This window comes from Ambystoma mexicanum, chromosome 7p (assembly GCF_040938575.1).
Source record: "Ambystoma mexicanum isolate Mex_15411 chromosome 7p, UKY_AmexF1_1, whole genome shotgun sequence".
Classification (NCBI taxonomy): domain Eukaryota; kingdom Metazoa; phylum Chordata; class Amphibia; order Caudata; family Ambystomatidae; genus Ambystoma; species Ambystoma mexicanum.
The window spans coordinates 272,423,204-272,442,757 of NC_090939.1; the positions used below are offsets into that span (position 1 = coordinate 272,423,204).

The window sequence follows — 19,554 nt, forward strand, 5'->3', positions numbered from 1 at the left end:
CTTAGTAAATCAGGCCCTATGTCAGTTAATGATTAAACATGCAAAGTTGAGCTCTGTCATTCTTGCCATGGACATACGCGGTTCATCCAGTAATTGGACTGCACAGACACAATTATTTCAGAGAACAAAGTCTTCATAATACTTACAAGGCATTGGCCTTTTATTGCAGTGTCCAGAATATCACACCATAGGGAGAGGCTTCTAAGCGTCAGATGACATGTTCCTTGCCCTATAACAAGGCAGGTACTTGGGCATAATTGGAGTCCAGCAAAGCGATTTCCAAGGTTAGTAAGGACCAGCCCTCCCAGTATGCCAGTGGGGCCCCCGTCTCTCTCTCTCTGGGGGGCACGGAGGGGAGGTTGCTGCAAAGAAATTACACATCCTTGTGTGTTCACAGACGTACATTAGAATCTTCCTTTGGAAGGTTGTCCTGTGTTCTTATGAAGAGAATCCTGCCACACGCCCTTGGAGGTAATTGAACATTAATTAATTTTTACTGGGCTTGTGGGAGAGAGGGGTATTTTTTTTCCCTTTCCTTGATCACATATGGCACTAGTGGCTATTTTTGTGTCTTTTTGATATTTTGCAATGTGGGCCTTTCAATTGTCGTGCGAGACACAAGCTCTGCCAATATGTTAAAAGCTCACCTTGGGCACCAATAAAAGAGCCCCACAACAAATAGTGACTATACTTACCAGCTCCTGAGGAAAGTTCACAATTGATTGGGTCAATGAACAGAAACATGTTGAGCCACGGCCTTTGCATCACGCAAAGGCCCCTATATAATTTTGAGCCTTATATTAAGTATGATCTGGTATTCTGCACAGACCAGGATGATTTATTTGGTTTTCATAATCAGCCAGTCCCAACTGAGTTAGACTTGAAGTCATGGCAATACTTCACACTATATTCAGTTGTCTTTTCTTTGCACTTTGTATTGTTTATAAGACATTTCATTTTTGAGCTTTTATAAGTCTTATACTTGTTAATGTGTGTTATACCTGTAGCCATTGAGTGGCTGTTTTATTTTTCCATTTTGATTAAAGTTTTTCAATTTTTATGATTCTTCTATTTTTTTGTGCACCCACTTCCTTGTGTTTCCCACCACTGCTTAAACCGAGTTTCTCCTGACCCCTTGGTTTGTTTCATATCAATAAGTGAGTCGTTAATATAACCCTCAGGCTGTGAACAAAGCCAGGAAGCGAACTAGGCACTAAACCACCGGGAATGTAATATAGCAAAGAAGCAGCTGGACACTATAACCCTGCTACTGTTAAACAATAAACCCAGTGGGCGCTACTTCCTCATCCCTTTCAAGAGTGAGCCAGGAATCTCACAGGCGCACTATATCCTGGAGACTGTGTAAGGGGTTAGGCAGGAGTAAGGAAAGCCCTCTAGCATGGATAGTATTCCCAACCACACTTAGTCATCCCACACTGACAACTTTAATATTTGTATCCTTTTTTCTTTGTTGGGAAACCCAATATATGCTGTCATGTCATGCGCATCATTCCTGTGTCTATTGAACGATAGTGACGATTTGTGTGTTCTCATGATCCCTTCATCACATATGCCCATAGAATGCTACTCAATGAAGCTATTACTTATTGCCTTCTTTCATTCACATGTGCCTCTTCCCATATTGGGCTACCTCAAGACCATGTCCGCATTTCTTTCCTTACAGACTGCTGGTCCCATTCAGCTTTACAAGTTCTGTCGAGGAAGTGTTATGGCAAGCAGAGATGTAAGATCCCTGTGAACGACCAACACTTTGGAAATCCATGTCTTCCAGGAGTAAAGAAATATCTCACTGTTACCTATGCCTGTGGTGAGCACATTCTTCCATCTGAGACCATTCTTTTGTCTCCTCGCATCCAGAGAAATATATCAGGGATAAAATACAGAGTATATGTCAAAAGGAGAGTTTGTCCCTCAAATGCTTCTGTTGCGACGCTACTTCTTCGTCAACTTGCATGTTACTTTGAGGGCTTACCCCATTCGTGGTCACTCACCTGCATATCCCATATAATTTCACTTGTTTTTAAACCCTTTCCATCTTTTCACTTTATCCTCTTTTTTAGAAGTGTGTTAATGTATCTTCCCTGACTCCATATTGGCCTATGTAAGTCATTTCAAGTCACCAAATAGGGATTTGACATGTTTTTTTATTAAACTGACACAACACGAAAATACATTCCCTTCCCATTGACTACACAGGGCCCAATGGCTGATAAAGTGGCCACTTAACAAGTAGCATATTAGAACGTTCACAATGTGCAATTGCTATATTAATGACGTCCTTATTTGCATTGAAATGTATGAAATATCGGAGTGAGGTGACTGGTTTTGCAATCTTTGCCATATGAATATACACTCTCATTGGAATGGAAATATCAATGTCAAAGTAGTTTATTCATCCCACAGGTGTGCTTGCTATCACTTTGCTGTACTGTGTCCTTGTTCAAAAGTGCAGCTGTTGCGCAGCTCAACTACCCGGCACACCTGAGTCTGATATCTGCATGAAATGGCTCCTTGCATGCATATGGGCTTGCATAAGAGTGTGTGTGTTGCTGTGCATATTATTTAAGTACTATTCCAGTAGATTTTCTTGCCCATAAGGAAAGCATTAACAAGATCACTGTATCTTTAGTCTGTATTTCCTTGCTTCATAAAAGGTATGCAAACAATTGAGAAACAAATGAATTATCTAGAATTTCAGTCCTATCTTCATTTGTTTTGAATCAGTACTGCATTGGGACCTAAAATCTGACACCAAGAACAGAACGCAACACCCATCCAATCTCACTATTTCCTGCCTGCTCCTGTCTCCCAGGCTTGGAAGATCTCCACTTTACTCTTTAGTTCTCCCTAGGGACATATGAATTTTCATCAAAAAAAAATCTGAAATGAAACATTCCATAAGAAAAGTGGACAACTGTGCTGGATCAGATCCTGACTTGTGCATGGAAGCAGTCAACAACAGTAGACCAGTGACTGAACATTCTGATGGCCACCAGAATTGTGTGTCTGAGGCGTAAGCATAATCCAACTGATTCAGGGTTGACTGCATTTGCCATATCATTCTTTACAGGCCAAATTCCTTGAAAAAATGTTTCAAGCCGAGTTGCATCAAGATTTACACAAACACTGTATAGCTTAAATACATTCACTTACAAGAACACAGCAAATGTTATCTGCCAATGTTTTACTTGTTACTAGTTTACCAGAGAGACTTTCACTTGGTTAGCATTCACAGTTTTATTACTACCGTACCCTCCCGTAAAGCTGAGGATATATATTGCAGAAACCCCTAGTTTACAGAGTAGTGGTTGGTCTCTGGACCTTAGGGTTGTGGGCTTCAGGTACAAGTTGCACAGTAACCAGTACATATATCCTAACCAAAAGTCCATATTGCATTTTGAACATCTTTGTTTCATCAATACTTGAAGATCTTCCTTTTCCTGCCAATCCAGTTCTGGCAGGGGAATGTTTTCTGGGTCTTGTAGATAGTTCTAGAATTGTCCTATGATTGGATCTTCTTCCTGTGCAGTGATTAAATCTTGCTCTGGAGCATCTCCGCTGCATTGCAGTATAGAAAGCTCATTTTCATCTTGAGTTTGTGATCGAGTGACTGCTGCGACTTGTATTTCTTCAAGGATGTGTTCCATGTAAATATATTCACCTTGGATTGCTCCAAATTTGACAAGTTGATCAGGCAAATAGTTTCCTGTTTTATTGGGACCTTCAACTTTTGAGTTACCCTTTATTTCTTCAAAAATATGGTGATATACTTTGATGCTACTAAATCTTCTATTGTTTTGATTACTCAAATAAAGAGGCTCCTCACCATTGGACTGTATTGATTTAGGATACATCAATGCAGCCCCCAAACATCCAGCCTCCTTCATAACATCTTCTAATGGCCTCTTCTAGAAACGCCCTCTTCATCATAGATGACACTTCATACTCCACATTCCCACCTACTTTTCTTGTGGTCCCCAACACAAGATATTACACACTTCTCTTCCATCCTCATCCTCCCCATTCACACTTCTGCCACTCTGCACTTTCGTGACCCATCCCAAATTTCACATGAGACCACCTCTGATTCTCACAGAGCCCCTCAAAGTTTTTTCAACTTATACTGGCTCACTATACAAAAGATCTCCCTTCCTTTTCACAACCCTCTTCCTTATCCTCGCCCATTCAGCAACACTTATTTCAGTACCTTACACCCTCTCCTCTCATTTGCATGCCTTAACTGCTCCTCCTTCTTTTGGTCTGCTCTCCTCACCACATCTCCAACATTGATCTCAAATACTCTCCCGCTTCCTAGCCAAGGAGAATATATCCTTGCATTTCACTTCCTCCCTCTCATCATCTTGAATGGACTGACCCCCATCGTTGCATGCAATGACATCCCTAAAGCATACATTCGATCCCTCACACGCTCCATTCTACTCTTGCCATACACCCCTGCTAACCGTATTGCATCCATAATGCTCCTACACCCTTTCAACTGCACCATTATACTCTGGATGATATAAAGCCAGCCTCTTGTGTACAATTCCACACCTTTACAGATACTCACTCTCTAATCTTTCTACGGATTGGGTTCCGTTATTGATAAGGCCAATTTCCGGATAGCATTCCCTTCCAAATATCTCCTGCAAAAAATCAATCATCTCCACTGCACTTGCCTCTCTCACAATTTTGAGTTCAACCCATATTGACAAGAAATTCAACAAAACCACAATAAACTTCCCTTGACCACCTCCAATATCCACTGGACCTAACACATCCATTCCTATCCGTAATAGGGTGGCCCGGAATGAACATTGCCGGTCCCTTACGGCACCGTTAATTCCGTGGCTGCCTGGGTCGTAATGAGGCCCACTGAGAATTTGTGAAAACAATTAAAAGACTGTCGATAAGAAACTGTGAAAATAATTAAAATAAAAAACAAACGAAGAAAAGATTGTAATTGATGCAAAAAGAAGGATAAAGAGAGAAAGAAAAGGACCAAGGACTGAGCCTTGAGGGACATCGTGAATGAGTTGAAGTGAGTCAGAAGAAGCACCAGACCAAGAGACTGAAAATGTCCTTTGGGACAGATAAGATTTAAACCAAGAAAGAAACGATCCAGTAAAACCAACGTAAACAAGAGAAGATAGGAGAAGAGAGTGACTGAAGTCACAGATCTCCTCCAATCCCTCAAACCATTCACATGCAAGGGGGACATCTGCCCACCCAGCATCATCAAAGAATGCGCTGACTCCCTGTCCCCTCTCATCACCGCATTCATCAACGCCTCATTCACATCAGGCACCGTCCCACCCAGTCTAAAAGAAGCATGGGTCCGCCCCCTTCTTAAGAAACCCTCCCTTGATCCTTCATCCCCTAACAACTACCGACCCATCACCACCGTCCCTTTCCTGCTAAAAATCCTGGATAAAGCCGCCCACAATCAAAAATCCGACACTTCCTTGAGTTGAACTCCATCTTAGGCAAGAGACAATCCAGATTCTGCAAAGGCCACAGCACTGAAACTGCCCTCCTGGACCTAAAAAAACAAATTACTAAAATAATGGACAAAGGGAAACCAGCCCTCCTACTGCTATTAGACCTCTCAGCTGCGTTCGACCTCATCGATCACAAAACACTCACTTCCCACCTGACCAACGCAGCCCACTTCTCTAAACAGAAAAAAAGAGGATGGCGAGGTGCGCACTGCAGTTCCCAGACAAATTATACCTAATCAAAAATCACTGGGTTAGATCCCAAAAACAACTTAGTAGGTATTAACAAGGTTGAATCCCAAAACAATGAAAAAGTATTAACAGGGTTGGATCCCTTCTGCTGTTCTGTTGCTCTGTTTTTGTTCTCCTCCTAGCGCTTTCCTGTCACAAACATTCATCAGGGAGGCTGTTCTGGTATGCAGGTGGTTGCAATTAGTAGCTCTAATAGTCTCTAGGGATTCTGGTAGCTGTAGTTGTCTCATGTTGCCAATCACGTGACCAGGAACTTACACCCCTCCTAATACACAAGTCTTTACCAAATTTGGGGGAGGGGAAAAGAAACATTAATAGGGTTCTCTAAAGTGGGGCACAGTAACCCCAGTGCTGCTTTCTCTGGAGCCCGGAACTCCACCTTGTAGGAAACAGAAAAAAGAGGATGGCGAGGCGCGCACTCCAGTTCCCAGTCAAATTATACTTGATAAAAAATAACTGGGTTAGATCTCAAAAACAACTTAGTAAGTATTAACAGCGTTGACTCCCAAAACAAAGAAAAGGTATTAACAGGGTTGGATGCCTTCTGCTGTTCTGATGCTCTGCTTTTGTTCTCCTCCTAGCGCTTTCCTGTCACAAAAAACATCAGGGAGGCTGTGCTGGTATGCAGGTGGTTCCAATTAGTACCTCTAATAGTCTCCAGGGATTCTGGTAGCTGTAGTTGTCTCACGTTGCCAATCAGGAGACCAGGAACTGACACCCCTCCTAATACACAAGGCAGCAGCACCGGGGTTACTGTGCCCCACTTTAGAGAACCATATTAATGGCTTTCTCCCCTCCCCCAAATTTGGGAAAGACTTGTGTATTAGGTATTAGGAGGAGTGCCAGTTCCTGGTCACCGAATTGGCAACATGAGCCAACTACAGCTACCAGAATCCCAATGACAGAGCGGATAGAGGCCACTTTTGAAGAAAAGAATTGTGCAAAATCAGTGGCTGATAAAGTCGAATTAATAGAGTGGTCATGGGTGGGGGGAGAAAGAAGACGAAAGACTTCGCAAAAGACGCCTAGGATGAGTTGATTGAGTATAGAGAAGATCAGAAAAATAGGAACATTTAGCAGAGAGTAGAGACTCATCATAAAGAGAATGATAAGAAGAGTGCAAGTTATAATTGCATTGCACTGCAGTAAAATTTATTGATTGAGGATTCACCAATGCAGGCCCCATCCATCCAGCCTCCTTCATAACATCTCCTAACGGCTCCCCTCATCATAGATGGCACTGTCCCACTTCACATTCCACATTACCCCCTACTATTCTTGTGGTCCCGAACACAAGATATTACAATTGCCTTCCGATGTTTCAGGAGTTCGTTGTTTGCACAAAGCGTACCTTTGTTTTCTGGTTAACTAATATGTTCCCCATGGATCAGCGGACAGTAGTTTTTCAAGACCCATGCCTTAGCCAGGAGTGATTTCTCACATTCATTAAATTTGATCTCCTCTGGTGAAAACCATTTGCTGGTGTAAGAGATCACTTTATTAACCTTGTCATGCTTCTCATATAAGACTGCGGTTAAACAGGTGTCAGAAAATCCTCTTTCTAGTAAGAATTCTTTGTTTTTGATGGGATACGTCAAGCATGGAGCTTGGTATGAACTTCTTTTCAGATGTTTCACAACCTTTCTTTGGGAGTCACCCCAACTCCCACCTAGCCCCTAAATTTAAAAGATTGGCCAATGTTTGAGTGATCTCTGAGTAATTCCCTATGAATTTCCAACTGTAGATAGTCAATCCTTAGAGGTTGCGTAATTTACAAAGATTTTTGGGGTTCCTCAATTTCAGTAGAGCCTCATTTTTCTCCATCTGAGGATTAAGTCACATGGCTGTGATTTCATGATCTAGAAATATTACTTTAGTTCTGCATCATTGTGTTTTCTAAAGTGGTAACTTGGCCACTGCATTTCTTAGTTGAGTCAACATGTGGCAGATCTTCTCCAGGTGTTCTTCAACCTTACTTTTGATCAATAGGTCATCCATATAAGCCAAATACCCTCTTTCCATATAGGAATATATCAAACTAATTTCCACTGTTAATGTACCCAGAGGGAGTTCTGCTACACGTGTACTGCTGCCCCCCCAAAGGTGAAGGAAAGTTTATATTGGTGTTCATGGAGTACCAATACAGTCCAATATTCATTAGTCAAATCAAGGCATTATACACTTTCAACCTTGGATCTGTGCAAGGCCCTGATCAATATAAGGAAGTGGCCACCATGATATTTGTATCCTCTTGTTCACTTGCCTTAGGTCTGTACAGAGTCTCGATTGTCCATTGGGTTTCAATATTCCAAGCACTGGGTTATTAAAAGTACTTTGGATTGGTTGACTAATCCCATGTGATTCCACGTTCTTGCTAACCTCTGTGAGGGAGTCCAAGAAGTAACTGGTACTATCTTACAAATACTAGCACCATATGTGGGTCTATAGGTATAGTTGTATAATAAAGAGGCGTGTGCCCACAATTACATGAATCTATGGAGAAAACATTCTGAAAATTCATAAATATCTATCTTAATTTTTGTTTTCGCTCTTCTGCCTCACAGACATCAGCCACACTGGCCTGTTCTTCAACCAGATGATGAAAACCTGGAAATATTTCTGGGGTGGCTATTTCGGAAGTATCTTCTTGTTGGGTAGAGAGGTCCTTGCTTATGGCGTTTACCTGAACAGTTGGTTCCTTCGTGTCTAGGTAGTTACTAGTGACTTTTAATATTATCCCATCTTCTATATTTTCACAGGTAAAATCCTCCGCTCCATAAGGGAACAGGAAGTCCACCATAAAGCTCCCCCCATGTCGAGTATTAAGAGTTGCTGGTCTGTTACCATCAGTATTGTCATAACAATCTTCTGGTATGGAACCAATGATAGATTGGATAAATCCATGGAAAAGTGTTTGGAAACAGTAGCATACCAATGGTAATATCTGGGGATAAAATGATGCTTTGTGTATCATTATTATCAACCAATATTCAGATTGTGTCATTTCTGAGATCTACTAATGGAGTTGGATGCAAAGACAGGCCCTGTTGCTGAAGATTATTATTTAAATTAATAAACAAATCTTCTTTAAACAAGGTCTGTCCTTTCCAATTTTTACTGGCAATGTGTATTTCCGTGCATTTACAGGAATAGTAAATACTTTCATTTGAACTTCAGCAGCATAAGGCAGCAATTGCACCGACCGAAATTAATTTTGTAGATCATCGGGTATCCAATGATTTGTGACCAGACTTTGTTATTAATAAAATCCAAATGAATTGCGAATGGATGTAGTATGTCATTGCCGATATACAAATCAGAGATGACATCTCTCACGGCCCAAAAACCTTGACTTACCTTTTTATTTCTGATTTGTACCTCCAGCATGTATCTGCTGGTAATCATTTGTTTTGAATCCAATGCATCAAGTCCACATTCCTCTTTATCATTCAGATTAAATATGGGAATCGTTTGATCCTTTTGTAAGTTCCCAAGTAATCTTATGCTACTAAAGCTTCTTTCTTGAGTTGAGCAAACTTTGTAGAGATTGTTTCCTTACCTCATAAAGTTGAATAGGGAAGAATATGAGTTCTCCTTTTCTTTGTAGTGGAACTAAACTGCTGATTCTGTTTTCTGAGTTAAACTCTGGTTGACCTTGGTCCTCACTGGAGGTCGGCCATGGATACAATTTCATGGTATTTTCCTCCAAGGTGGAGAACGACTCATTGTTTGGAGGAAAATGTATTCTCAAAGGTTCTGTGGATGTCCCTTCACTTTCATCTTGTTCTTTCACAGATATGACAGTGATGTCTGGGACTTGAGTATTTTGGAAGTGAATCTCCACCCAGCCAGAATGTTTTCCGATCAAATGGCAGGTGCTATTCAAATTGACATAGTTGGCACTTCTTTTCAGTTTGATTGGGTGGCGAGTTTGGGTCCAGATCCAGAGCCCCTGGTTCCCACAATCTATCAGAGGTGAAATTCTCTGAAATAAATTGTTTCCCAGCAGTAAAACATGTGTGCTCTGGGGAGCCAGAGCCATCACCAGATAGGTGAATCAATGTCACCCTATTTTGGTTTCTATTTAAGTATCCCCATCAACTTGATGTACTTCCCATGAAATGTGTTCAGTTCTCCAAGGAGAGATTTGAGGGTAATGCAATTACTTTTTCCCTGTCCTTGGTTGAGAGTCTGAAACACTACTCTAGATAGCAAGATGGATTGAGACCCATATGTATGAAAGACAGCAAGTAACACTGTCCCTAAACTTGGACAGGCATGAAAAAACATTCATCTTTCATCTCCAATTTACAGAGAAAGTGTGAGTTAGTTGATCATTCAGACCGCATTTGATCGATATTTGTGATTTCATAAGCTTGACCTTGGGCGTTCTCCTCAGGGTCAAGTTCATGTGGGTTGGTCAAGGACTCAATGCTTGCTTTCAACTCCACAGAGTTCTCTTCATTTTCAAATGTAATGCTTACATTTATCTCCTCACAAATTTTCACTTTTTCATTTCTTTTTCTGGTTTTGTTTCAAGGAATAAAGAGGGTTCACCATCAGCCTTTACCAACATCAAACAAACTCAGGGGTATTTTCCCATTAGGTAACAGAAGCTTTGTCTAAGGCTTGGCATATGTTTTCTGCTGCTTCCCCCTTTCCTCTTCTCCTTGTATAGTTTGAATGGAACAATTTCCTTCTTCATTGTCCACTCTGACCTGTCAATTTCATTCTGGCCTAGGTTTCCATGAGCATTAGAATCAAGATTTCCCTGTAGGGATGTGATGAATTGGCCAATGCTCTCTGTCATTTGTCTGTCACTTCAGTTGTGAGAATCTCTCTCCACTTCACAGACTGCAGGGTCTTCTTTGGTCCTATCTCTGTTCTTCTCTAGTCTCTTCTATGGGAGCAGTGTTATATGTATTGTTGCATCTCCACTCACCCTGGCATTGAGATTTGTTATCCTGGAACTTAGGAGGAGGTGGAGGGTAATTTCTGTGGTAATTAGTCCTAGGAGTTAGTAATTGACTTCTCTCCCTGGAAACACTCTGACTTGGATTTTCCTGGGAATTTCATACTTGGTTCTGAGCATTTCTTTCTGTAGGAGGAACATATTTGTAGGATAGGCTTTGAGTCTAAATACGGAGAACTTATGCAAGTCTCTGATTTTGTGGGATCAGTATTTTGCATACCAGACGGAGGACTAGTCAGCTGTCTTTGAACAGAGGATCTTCTCGGTCTGTTCAGTTCCTTAACAGCAGAGGAATAGGTCTGTGTCCCCTGTGTCTCTAGGTCCAACTGAAGAGTACTCCCCACCTCAGCTACCTTAATGGTGGTTGGAGCATGCATTTGATAGGAGTTATTTTCTTTATTTTTGGGAGTTGTTGAGTTCTGGACTTCATAGAACTTGGTAGCCAGCATGATAACCACCCGAGAGCTCTCGAGTCATCGAAATCACGCACTAACTGAGTCACTATGTATTTGGGAAGGGCATGGAAGAATGTAGTTTTGAAGTCTCAACTTTCAGTGTTGACATGCTGAGAAATCTGAGCAAATTAGCTTTTGAGTTGATGAGCAAACTCCCTACGAGATTGATCCTCAGCACACATTAAATTGCAGGCTGCATAGCGGGCTTTTTGGGGTTTTCTGTAAATGGAAAAATATTTAAAATATGGCCACCTTGTAAGAGGACCGCTTGTAGTGATTTTGATCATCCAGTCCAGAAAAGGAAGAGGAAAACTTAAGAAAGAAGTTGTTGTTTTGATTATTCTTCAATCCAAATGATCCCATCATCTGTTCGTACAATTCTAGATGTTCCCAAACAGAACATTTAGCATTTTCAGGGTAAGGTTTCATAACGCTTTTTATGGCATTCATCTGTTTGATTGGGTCTTCACAAATTGTGATTGTGGCTTTCTTTTTCAATGTCTCTTTATTGGGGTACAGCTTCCATCATCATTATCAAAGGCACTACTAATCTCCCTTTCCCTACTTGGATACCCCCGAACCCCCTTAGTCACACAGGCGGTTTCCTATGTGCATGGCACTGGAGACCCTCTCTCTTTTCCCTTTCCTATTGGTTTTCTGGGTTATACACCTAAAATCTTTTCCGAGGGGCGGGATAATATAACATGTCGTAGTATTGTCAGACATCCTTAGTGTTTTCCCATCTAACCAGGGGCTATGGGTCACCATACCCACTGACATAGATAGATACTTTTAAAATGCCCTTGTTACAAAGTCAGCCAAATGAGCTTAGTGGTCTCTCTTTTGAATCATGTGCTGTAATTCCTGTTCCCTGAACTCATTTTCATGTCTTGACTCCTAAATCCACTGTTTGGGTGTACATTTGCTCCCTCTCCTGTCCATCCCTGACATGCTAAGTGTACCACTCTCCTCTCCTCTACCTTGAATGTTTCTGTATTACTCTGTCTCTGACAGTGAAATCATGTCTCCCTGGGTGTCTGGGTGAGTTTGGGAAAAAGAGATGCTGTGTCTGATGCACCATATATCCTGACTATTGCTAAGTGTGTCAAAACCTCCAGTATGACTCTGGGATGTTTTTTGGCAATGGTGAGATAGTCTCGAGGATTGGGGACAATCTCCCCTCTTAATGGAAACAGAGCTGTCTGTGAGTTTTAGACTATGAGTCCGAACTCACTTGAGCATCTTTGTAAATATGTCTATTAATGTTATCTTGTAATATATCGATTGTATGTACATGTAACTTACTCTGCTTCTTCAATGTAAGAAATGTGCCCAGATGCCTAAGGGCTTAGTGCGCTATAGAAATAAAATACAATACAATAAAATACAATCTTTAATTTCTTGTCTCAATCTAGCATTATGGTCCTTTACATTTGTGATTTGCTGTTTGCTTCACAGTAGCTGTTCACTAGACTCCTTCAGACTAACATGGCTTGTGTCAAATGCCCTAGTTTTGGAAGCTAGTGTTTCCTTCGTGTTTTGTAGCTCTTTCTGTAAAGAATCTTTTTCTCGCTGGTAAATTTGTAGTTCTCCAGGTGACTCCTGGCAACTAATCTGCCAGTTAGTTCATTCTTTCTTCAGGTGTTCAATCTCTGATTTTACATCATCAGGATCTTTGTCTAATGTGTCTGTTTTCTCTCTTAAAGAGACATGTTTCTCTGTTCTGTGCATTCATTCTTGCGCAGCCACCTTATTTTGATAATTCTGCATTTGGGAGTTTGTCACTTGTGAGGTGAGCTGATTCATGGCAGCATCTTTCTCTTAGGCTAACTAAGTTCTTTGCTTCTTAAGGACATCTACATAATTGTATAGCTGATCAGATTCTTTCTCTGAGTCAATGACCCTCATTATAATTTTATTATTTGCATCTTGACTCTGTTTCAGTTTGGTTTGTATATTATCAATGTATCTAATAAGGCATTTGTATGAGTGGTTTGATATGTTATTTTGGCCTGTAATTCATCGTGTATCTGTAGGCATAGCGTATGGATGTCATTAAGATCTAAGAGTGTAGTCTCTATGCAAAGTTTGGCTTCTTGCACAAGTACTAATTCTGCAGATGCCTCTTAGATATTTTCTGTAAAGTGTTGCAGATCACGTGAGCTTTAAGCTAATGTATTCCTCATTATTTGAAGCTAAAATAATAGATGTGCCGAACAATTTACAAGTGTCAATCTGTCATCAGCTTTTGTGATGTCGGGTATGATTTTTGAAAGGCTTCATCTAGTGGACCTTGTGGGGCCCAAATATCTGGGCCACCTTCTTGTACCATATGTTTAATTTCTATCCGTTATTTTCCTAGGTCTTTTGTCTACTAATGACCATGCAAAAAGTATCTTTTTGGTGCATGGTCAAGGGCCACTTCCAAATCTGCTCTGACTTCTCTGCCGTCATGGCTGTATTGTATCTCTAAAAATCTGATCAATCAATATATTAGATTTACCAACCTTCAATCACCTAAAACATCCACTTTGAATCGTTTTCTCTTTCAAAATGAAATATCCACTTTTAATTCTAAGTGAACCATTTATAAACACTGTCTGCATACTCTATGAAAACGTACAAAAAGGACCATCTAATTCAATGCACCACTGCAATTTTGTCACACATTTTGCTTTTGTGGACATCTTGTGTTACTCAATACACCAATATGGACGCCAGTCTTGTCACCAACCCCAACGATGTGGAAATATTTGTGTATGTGTTGAAATTATGAATAGGTTCTGCTAGGGCAACACAAACAGTTTAATATTCCCGATGTAGAATTTCACTTCACAATTCCGGCCAATAAACACATTGATTGCTCAAAACATCGATATTTTATTAAAAGAAATAACTAAATTCAAATGAAATTGGTCTGCAGCTTTATATCAAGGAAGTCACAACAATGTTATAGATACAAGAACAGCTGATCAGTAAAACAAGTGTTACATGTCTACTAGAATCTAATTTCCGGTTCTCACGAAAACATTAATTTCCGTAATCTCCTTCTATGACTGCTTCTATCTAAAATCTATCCCACATAGAATCCAAATTTTACAAAACAATGCCTTGAGAGCAGCTCTCAGTATATCTAAAAGATCACACATATCAAATATAAGGCGTAATAACAACTGGTTGTCGACCCAAGACAAAATCCTCTTAAACGTTGCATCCCTTACGCATAAAGCCTTGAATAATGCGGCACCTCACTATCTCACGGATAGATTTGTAGAGAGAAGCTCCTCCAGACCCTCAAGAATCTCTAATGTCAATACCCTTATCATTCCAAGATTCAAATTGACCAAGGCCGGGGGTGCCAGCTTCCCCGTCCAAGCGGCTCAAGTATGGAACTCTTTTCCCCACCCTTTACGCACTGCGAAATCCTACCTCAAATTTAGATCCAGCTATATCAACCAGCTGAAGTCCATCTAGCCAGTGCTTCCCGGCTCCTCTCACCACCTGCGTGTATATACTCCCCACCCAGTATCTGTACATTTCCACTCCTCTTTATCTAGGTTACTGATATTGCCTGTATATTATTATCTGTATATTATTACCTCTATTACTGGCACAGCCTGTATATTATTATCTGTACCATGTAACCTAAGCTTCGCATATCCTGTACTGCTACGCCCTATTACCCTCGGGTCTGGTGTGCATTATAAGTGACTAAAACAAACAAACAAATAAGAAACACTGTATACTTCAATGACAGCATTTCAGCATGAAGCATAGCATTTCTGTTTCAAGGCATCAAAATGCAATCTTCTTTTTCCCCAATGACACCAATCTATAAGAACACTTTTTCAGCATTAAATGTGGTGCAGGGCATTCTTACATGCGTATGCAATATTTTCTGGATATGTGCGAGCAGCTTTCAATTAACATTTATGTGCAACTTTCATTCTATATATTTGTGCAACTTTCACTGTGCATGTGTGTAGTTTCCAATCTGTTTCTATTGAGTTTGTCTTCAGCTCTACAACATTGGGCTAGAAATGTCATCTTCTCTAGTAAAATGTACAATTTTAAAACACTCTTTCCATGTCACATTACACATAGCTCTGCCTGCATATTTTCAAAATAAGGGACTGCTGGGGTTTATCACTTTGCACGATTTTCTATGAATAAAATGAATTTTCTATGTTAATTTCGCAAACATATAATTCAGGACTAGTCTCACAACGGCCACAAATATGCCTGCTATTGCATTACACAATAATTTGTCATGTTTGTTAAACTCTTCCCTCAAAGAGAAATATTTTTTAAATGATTACATTTCTGATTTAAAATACCATCAATTAGCTTTCCTATTCAGTTTGTAAATGAAGAAATGCTGATGTTGGGCCGGAGAGGTCACTGTTGATACATACGTGGCACATTCTCCTTTCTCATGTGATTATTAGCTCTAGTAAGAAAGCTTTTCAAGATACATGGTGACGGTTTCTATAAGTCTGTGAACTCAAACAATAGCTGATACCTTTAGAGTTGTTTTGCTAATGGTACCAATTTTAAGGTTTGACAAGACACCCCAGAACTGTATACCATCAGCCCCTTGAGTGGTGCTGTGAGAATCAATATATAATGTTGACCCACATCAACATGTTACCTATATTCAGGCTCAAAAGCTCCATTCCCATAACCCCCCACACATACCCCGCAGACACAGATCTACTCTTTTTTTTCTGTTGCCTTGCATGAGGTAAGCCAAGCTAACTCAAAAGCAGATAACAGGCACCCAGGCTTGGACTGTACTACTGTGGGGATCTTTTAAAATTACAAATACACATCAGTAATAAAAACACAAATAACCCACTCCTGTCAATGAACACCTAGAGAATGCAGACTTTGGAATAAAAGGCTCCCTCTGGGTTTAAAGGCGGAGGTGCACAGGCAATGTTTTTCAGCAGCAATGTCAAAGTGACTGTAGATCTCTTTTAAAAAGTATCGATTGGAGTCTAACTTAAAGCAAGACAGGAGGAAAGAACCAGTATCAGTAGCTTTATTCTTGTCTTGCAGACTTTTTGGTGTCAAACCCGGGAGTTTGGGCTCTTTCAGCACTGAGCCGGGGTGGACTCTAGGAGCGGTGGTGAAGGAATCCAACGATGCAGTACTGTTCGGCATGGCTTGCAGGCCGAGTATGCTGGGAAATGGCAGGTGGTATCAGGACAGGGGTACTGGAAGGCTCAGTGGCTTTGGGTGCGGAAATGCAAGGACTTGTTCTGCAGTGAGCAGACTTAACTGGCTAAAAACATTAATTAAGCAGCTGTGCTTCGGCTTTGCCGTAGGATGAGACTCTGAGATGCGTGTGTCTTTTGCATCAAAGTCGATGACTGCAGCAACTTGGACAGCATTGAAGGTCAGTTGCCTACGCTAAAGAGGTTCACAGATGCAGGCACAGCCAGAGGACACTTCCTTGGTACTTTGAATGCTGGGGTTTTCCTGTCCAGGATTTCCAAGGATAAGGGTAATCCTTGTGATTCCCTTCCCAGCCAGGAAGGTTCCTGAGGGCACTTAAAGGGGCTGATGCCTTCAGTGAGCAGGATCCTGGGTTCCAGTGTCTTGTTGCAAGCATGCTTTGTCCCCCAGCTTGTCACCCCAAATGTTCCTGTATGATGGTCAGGTAGAAGAGGTTACCTTTTCCTTGGATATATTGTTGTTCACCTCTATGACAGAGGACCTTGGAGCAGACTGTACTCCCAACCAGGTTCCAGATGAATCTTTCTTCTTCAAGTGCCCACAGATGAATCAGCTAAGGGGAGGGTCTCCGCCTTATATGGCCAGAAAGCCACAGTGTATTTGTTCCCTTGTAGCTTTCGGCAAGGGGTCCAATCATGGCTGCTGTGGCTAGAATCTTATGTTTGGTGATGTCATACCCAGGGTGTTTTGTCTATAGGAAATGGGTAGAGGGACAGGAAGTTTAGGAGCCCTAGGGAAATCCAAGATGGTGCATCCCATCTCTAACTAGAAAGACCTCTCCTTGGTTACTCTAATCCACCCCCTTTGTGTGTCTGCCTACATCAGAGGGTCTCTGTTAGATACCACCATGGTGGGATTTCTTTTGGCCGGGCAGAGCCTGTTAGTTGAAGCATTTGACGTCTAACTTCCCCTACGGACTGATCATGTCTTCCTAGATGGTGACAGTCTTTCCCTGGGAAGGCAAAGGCCTTTGCTGGGGCAGAGACCAAATGGCTTGTTTTGGGCAAAACTCAGCCTCTGTCAGTGAATGTACAGGAGCCCCTGACCAGGAATGTCACAAGTAACCAACCTTATAATAAAATTGCATCAATCGTTATTTGGCCCTACAATTGTGGAATCCTAGAGACCACAATGCCTAAACAAGAGAGGTCTTATATTTAGATTTGCAATTGCCATCAGGTTCTGGGAGCACAAAAATGATCTAACTTAGTTCAGGCTCAGGACTACATATCTTTAAAGGCAGATTGTAGCTTCTGAACATATGGTTCCAACAGTTGCTAGCAGGAATGCACGTCATGTTGCCACACTACAAGTCAGCTGTTCAGAGGTGTCAATAGACAAGCTCAACAAAGTTGCATGTTCACTATGCTTTTCTACCATGTAGCATGATAAAACGGTGTCTGACTAGCAGGCTCCACTTTCTATGAGAGATATACCTGTATCGGTTCCATGTCTTAAAATCGTGGCAAAAATGGCTGGGAATACAAAATATCGCGGCAAAAATGGCATGGTTTTTTGCACCACAATCATGTAAAGGATGCGGGGGTCACCCCCGCAACCCCTGGACCCATTATACCATTTAAGGAGAGCGGGGGACACCAACGCAACCCCCGCTCCTCTTAAATGGTATAATGGGGTACACCTTTACCGGGTCAAACCACTGCATTTGTGCCGCGATTTTATTACCTGATACCCCTGCATCATTATATGAATACAAATTTTAAAAAAGCTCAGGCTGTTCTGCCCTCGAGTAGTCCATTCTGTAAGAATGCTGTACATACATTGTGAGAATATTGATGTTGCATTAAAACACTGCTGTCTTTGTGAATAGATGCCACCAGAGCAGAGATGCCAGTCCTCAGTATACTGATTGTCACAGCCATCAATGTGGATGAGCATGACAGTGTGGGAGGGATGCAATTCACACTACTGCACCAACACAAATGTGGTTGCAGTTGTCCGGAAAACAATCTAGTTTCAGGCAACGAGGCGCTGCTTTTGCCACAACATGGTGGATTTTTGTATTCATCATGCTATGTTATTATGGGTTATAGGTCAAATGCTCGAATGCATTTGATCGAATGACAATATGCTTGAGTCAATTTGACCGAAAAAAAGGGTCGATTTTTTTTTTGGGGGGCGGCTCCCTGTTTTTGGTGTTAAAACACCTTTTTCACCTATACTAGGGCAAAAAAAATATATATACTTAAAAAAAAATGCAACCTTTTTGTTTTCGGTCAAATTGACTCGAGCATTTTGTCATTCGATCAAATGCATTCGAACATTTGACTGGACACCGTTAGTTATTATGTTTAAGGACCTCATGAAAAATCAGCAAAAAGATAAAACTGTGTAGTGTCGCACAGCTTCCGGTGATTAGCTCAGTGGCAGGGCACTCTAGTAGGTTTTCTGTGCTGGGACAGATCCCACGCCACCTGGTCCTTGGTTGGATGAGCCGGCAGCCCCGTTACTGAACCTACAGAGCCTACGTGGGCATACATTAAAGGAATGCCAATCGAGGCGCTCTCTGCCAGTAGTCCTCGGCTAAGAGGCGTTGGGCCACAGGGTATGGAATGAGGACCTGTTGCATGGCACAGGGGCAACTTCATCCATTAGGCAGGGCACAGCAGCTCTTCTGCACAGATGCAGCATGCAGAGTCAACTGTTCATGTACAGAGAGAAGCAGAAAATGTTTCCGCCTACCGCTCTCCAAAGCATAATAGGGTTCTGGAACATATGAGTCCATTGGAGATATTCTAGTGGGCAATTATCACTGCCCCTGGCCCCCACCACCCGAAACCCCTGCCATTGTGCATTGTCTAGCAGGTAGTGTCCTCAGTGATGTGAGAAGGTCTGAGCATTTAGGTGCAGCTCATTCAATCTGGTACATGTCTCCATGGCCCATCATTCTACAGCATGTGAACATTTGTAGATGGCCATATCCCCAGACCGTGTGTTAGATGGGCCGCGTTGTGGTGAGACTGCACTGGTATGACCACCTTCATTGCAGCGTCATGTGAAAAGGTCCCTGCAGGTAGCTGTTTGTCTTGATTGTTCATAGCAATCTCTCCTCCCCCAAAGCTCGTTGTGCAGATGACTTTGCGCCTGGTCTTTG

At 41.6% G+C, this 19,554-nt stretch overlaps 1 protein-coding gene across 1 annotated transcript in view; it reads left to right on the forward strand.

Annotated features, from left to right (window-relative positions):
* EVA1C (eva-1 homolog C) overlaps positions 1–19,554 on the forward strand; it is a 637,492-nt gene that overhangs the window by 458,549 nt on the left and 159,389 nt on the right. The window contains exon 5 of the mRNA XM_069636343.1: positions 1,685–1,828. Coding sequence (XP_069492444.1) covers positions 1,685–1,828 — 144 coding nt within the window. The remainder of the gene's footprint in view (positions 1–1,684; positions 1,829–19,554) is intronic.